At 40.2% G+C, this 2,190-nt stretch overlaps 1 protein-coding gene across 1 annotated transcript; it reads left to right on the top strand.

Moving 5' to 3' along the window:
• Positions 1 to 211: 211 nt before the first annotated feature.
• Positions 212 to 1,117, top strand: LOC102575187 (olfactory receptor 4S2-like). The gene has a single exon (XM_059721375.1). It carries the CDS (start codon positions 212 to 214, stop codon positions 1,115 to 1,117), a length of 906 nt encoding a protein of 301 aa, XP_059577358.1.
• The last annotated feature ends 1,073 nt before the right edge of the window (positions 1,118 to 2,190 follow it).

Raw genomic sequence — 2,190 nt, 5'->3', positions numbered from 1 at the left:
AGCATCACAGTTTGTGACTGCTAACACTATGTTGCCATAGCAACAAGCAACATCTCTGTAGCTTGTCACTATGGTGATGTAGCATCTTGTATAGTTGTGCCCAGTATTTTTCTCATCATTTATAAATAGCTGCTTACTGTTTGTTTCTTTATTTTGTGTCTTGGCAGGTAGATTAACAACTTTCTGAAGACTGATTATCTGCACTGACAACATGGAACCTGCATATAATGTGTCTGAATTTGTTTTCCTGGGACTTACTCAGGATCAGAAGACAGAACAAACCTGCTTTGTGTTATTTTCATTGTTCTATGCAGCTATTGTATTTGGAAATCTGCTCATCATTATCACTATCAAGAGGAGCCAGAGCCTTATTTCCCCCATGTATTTCTTTCTGAGCTACCTTTCCTTTGTGGACATTTGCTACTCTACATCTATAGCTCCCAAAATGATTGCAGACTTTCTTGTTAAGAGGAAAACCATCTCATTCTCTGGCTGTATGACACAGTTATTCTTCAGCCATTTCCTTGCTGGTGCTGAGGTATTCCTTCTCACAGTGATGGCTTATGATCGGTACATTGCTATCTGCAAACCACTTCATTACATGACCATCATGACTGGGCGTGTGTGTGGCTGGATGGTGTTGGGTTCCTGGACAGGAGGGTTTCTGCATTCCATTATACAGACTCTCCTGACCACTCAGCTCCCGTTCTGTGGGCCTAATGAGATTGATCACTATTTCTGTGATGTGCACCCTTTGCTGAAACTGGCTTGTACTGACACCTACGTTGTTGGCCTCATTGTTGTTGCTAATAGTGGGATGATTTCTTTGACTTCTTTTGTTGTGTTAGTTCTATCATATGTTGTCATCTTAGTCTCCTTGAGAAGACACACTTCTGAAGGGCGCCTCAAAGCTCTCTCTACATGTGCCTCCCACATCACTGTAGTGATTATGTTTTTTGGGCCATGTATCTTCATGTACTTACGACCATCAACAACCTTCTCAGAGGATAAGACTGTCTCTGTGTTCTACACTGTCTTCACCCCTATGCTGAACCCCTTGATTTATACCCTGAGAAATGAAGAGGTGAAAAATGCCATGAGAAAAATGTGGGTCTGAAAAATGGACATAGAATATAAATGAAAATTGTACATTGTAAAATAATAATAATAATATCACCTAGGAAGAAAACAGAAAGTCACCCTAAGTTCATTGGGACCAGGCGGTTTAGCTTCTGTCTCTGGCTGCAGTTTGACTCTGGGAAACTTGTCTGATCCCCTTCAGTTGTTTCCAGTTTAGACTGCCCACTCTTCTTCTCTGGCTGGAAAGAGCTATTGCGTGTACTAGCTACAGTTTGTCATTCTCTTTTTATGAATATTTATATGCACTTTTTGAGTTTCTATTAAATGCATATTTGCTTGCGACTAAGAACTGTGTGAATATCTGTAAGCTTCACTTACTGTAACTTCTATATTTTAACTGATTTGACAATGATTTAATTTGCAAAGGAAAGGGAAGCAAAATGCATTGTACTTTGAGTGTAAACACAGATTTTCAAATCACCCAGGTTTTCATTTATGCACCTTCCATGTTATGCCATGTTAGCACAAGGCATGTTAGATAAAAAGATCAGAAATCGAAATGTTCCATGGCTCTCAGTTACAATAGAAATTGTAATCAGAAAATTAGGGCTTTGACATCTGGAATCCATTTTGACCTCTAAGGCATTCCTGCTCTGCAAATTTGAAACACTGAAGAGCAGCCTCTGACAGCTTCAGAAACTCAGATGTCCTCCTATAATTCTCAACTTGTAAGGGTAATTATGTTATGTACCTTCAAATAGAATTTGAATTCACTTTGGAAAAAAAAAATGAAATTACTGATGTGCAAAACCAGTCCACAACCACATCTCTCTTTCTCATCCACACACACCCACCCACACACACATATATGTCAGTGCTCTATAATATGATAAACGGGGATCCAGGTTTTCCGTTTCCCATGGAAAAATGGAGAAAACCACAGATTCCCTGTTTTTATCAGAGAAAACATGGATTTCTCTTTTTAGCAGAGAAATCCATGGATTCTCTGCTTTTGCAAAGAGCTCTTGCAGGCTGGCACAGCTCCAGCCTGCAAGAGCCAATTGCAAAAAGGGCAGGAAACCCCCAGCCCTGGCCAGAGTGGGAGGGAGG

Source organism: Alligator mississippiensis, chromosome 2 (assembly GCF_030867095.1).
Source record: "Alligator mississippiensis isolate rAllMis1 chromosome 2, rAllMis1, whole genome shotgun sequence".
In the NCBI taxonomy this organism is placed as follows: Eukaryota; Metazoa; Chordata; order Crocodylia; family Alligatoridae; genus Alligator; species Alligator mississippiensis.
The sequence above is the reverse complement of the archived record's forward strand: the minus strand, read 5'-3'. Positions and strand labels throughout refer to the sequence as shown.

Excerpts from the sequence above, each read along its gene's own strand:
- LOC102575187 (XM_059721375.1), top strand. The coding sequence starts at position 212 with ATGGAACCTGCATATAATGTGTCTGAATTTGTTTTCCTGGGACTTACT.